This window comes from Pygoscelis adeliae, unplaced genomic scaffold (assembly GCF_000699105.1).
Source record: "Pygoscelis adeliae isolate BGI_AS28 unplaced genomic scaffold, ASM69910v1 Scaffold1265, whole genome shotgun sequence".
In the NCBI taxonomy this organism is placed as follows: Eukaryota; Metazoa; Chordata; class Aves; order Sphenisciformes; family Spheniscidae; genus Pygoscelis; species Pygoscelis adeliae.
The window spans coordinates 19,640-20,672 of record NW_008824835.1 but is presented as its reverse complement, the minus strand read 5'-3'; the positions used below and the strand labels follow the sequence as shown (position 1 = coordinate 20,672).

The 1,033-nt window shown below is 61.6% G+C and overlaps 2 protein-coding genes across 2 annotated transcripts in view; both read left to right on the top strand.

The window, feature by feature from the left end:
• Window positions 1-168, top strand: part of SEMA3F (sema domain, immunoglobulin domain (Ig), short basic domain, secreted, (semaphorin) 3F) — a 7,176-nt gene extending 7,008 nt beyond the window's left edge. The window contains exon 9 of the mRNA XM_009324288.1: window positions 76-168. Within this exon, the coding sequence (XP_009322563.1) occupies window positions 76-168 (93 nt within the window). The remainder of the gene's footprint in view (window positions 1-75) is intronic.
• Window positions 169-499: 331 nt separating this feature from the next.
• Window positions 500-1,033, top strand: part of GNAT1 (guanine nucleotide binding protein (G protein), alpha transducing activity polypeptide 1) — a 6,422-nt gene continuing 5,888 nt past the window's right edge. Inside the window, 1 exon segment of the mRNA XM_009324287.1 lies at window positions 500-543. Coding sequence (XP_009322562.1) covers window positions 500-543 — 44 coding nt within the window.

Genomic DNA, 1,033 nt, shown 5'->3' with positions numbered 1-1,033 from the left:
ACCCACCCCGAAAGGGGTCCCGTGGACCATTACTCCCGGGCCTACTGCCGCCACCCAGCGCCCAGCCCCCCCCAGCCACTGGCTGGCCTCAAAGCCAAGGAGCAGCAGGACCAGAAGAAGCCTCGAAACCGCCGGAATCACCAGCCAGAGACCTACGGGCATACATGAAACCATCATCAGGGACTTTGCTAGCACAGTGGTCTATTTTTCCCCCCTTTTAATATTAAAAATATCTATAAATAAATATATATATATACATCCACGCACACACACACGCAAACACACATGCGCTCCCCTCCCACAGGAGACGGTATTTATTTATAGGTTGTACATAGTCACTGGGGTGATGTGACCCCCACCTCCTGGCCCCGGGGAGGAGCAGGGACCCCTGGGGTGGCTGCAGCCAGCATCGCTGTCTTCCCCCCCGCCCTGGGACCCCAGGATCCTGGTGTGTGGGGACCGCTGGGCACCGCAGCCGCTGTCTCCCCCCAGCTGGGGCATGGCACCACACCAGGGGCCGGAGGTGCCAGGTCCTGGTGCAAGGTGGGGGTGATGCCCTGGGGAGGGGGACAAACTCCAGCCAGGGGGGATGAGGCAGGGGGAGAGGTGGCACCAGACAAGGTCTGCCCCCCACAACCCAGGTTAGGCCCTTGCAGCTTTGTGCCTCAGTTTCCCCACCCAGTTATTGAGGAGCAAGTGCTTTCTGCAGGGAAGCTGCAGACCACCAGGCAAGCCTAGAAGGAGGCTGTGAGGCCAGGGTACGTGGCCCCATCTCCCCCCCCCACCGGGGGCTTGGCGGGGGAGACAAGACCCTCAAGACAGGATCCAGGTGTCTGGGCCATGGTGGGGGCTCAGCCAGGGTCTTTGGGTGGGAAAGGGAAGGAGAAAGGGCTGTGCCGGGATAAAACCTCGGGCAGCTGCTGGCACTCACTGGCACTGGCACCCATGGGTGTTTGGGGCACCCAGCCCATCAGGCACCCCCTCGGGGCACCCCAGTGGGTGTGGGGGTTGTAAATAGCTGTACATGGGGAGC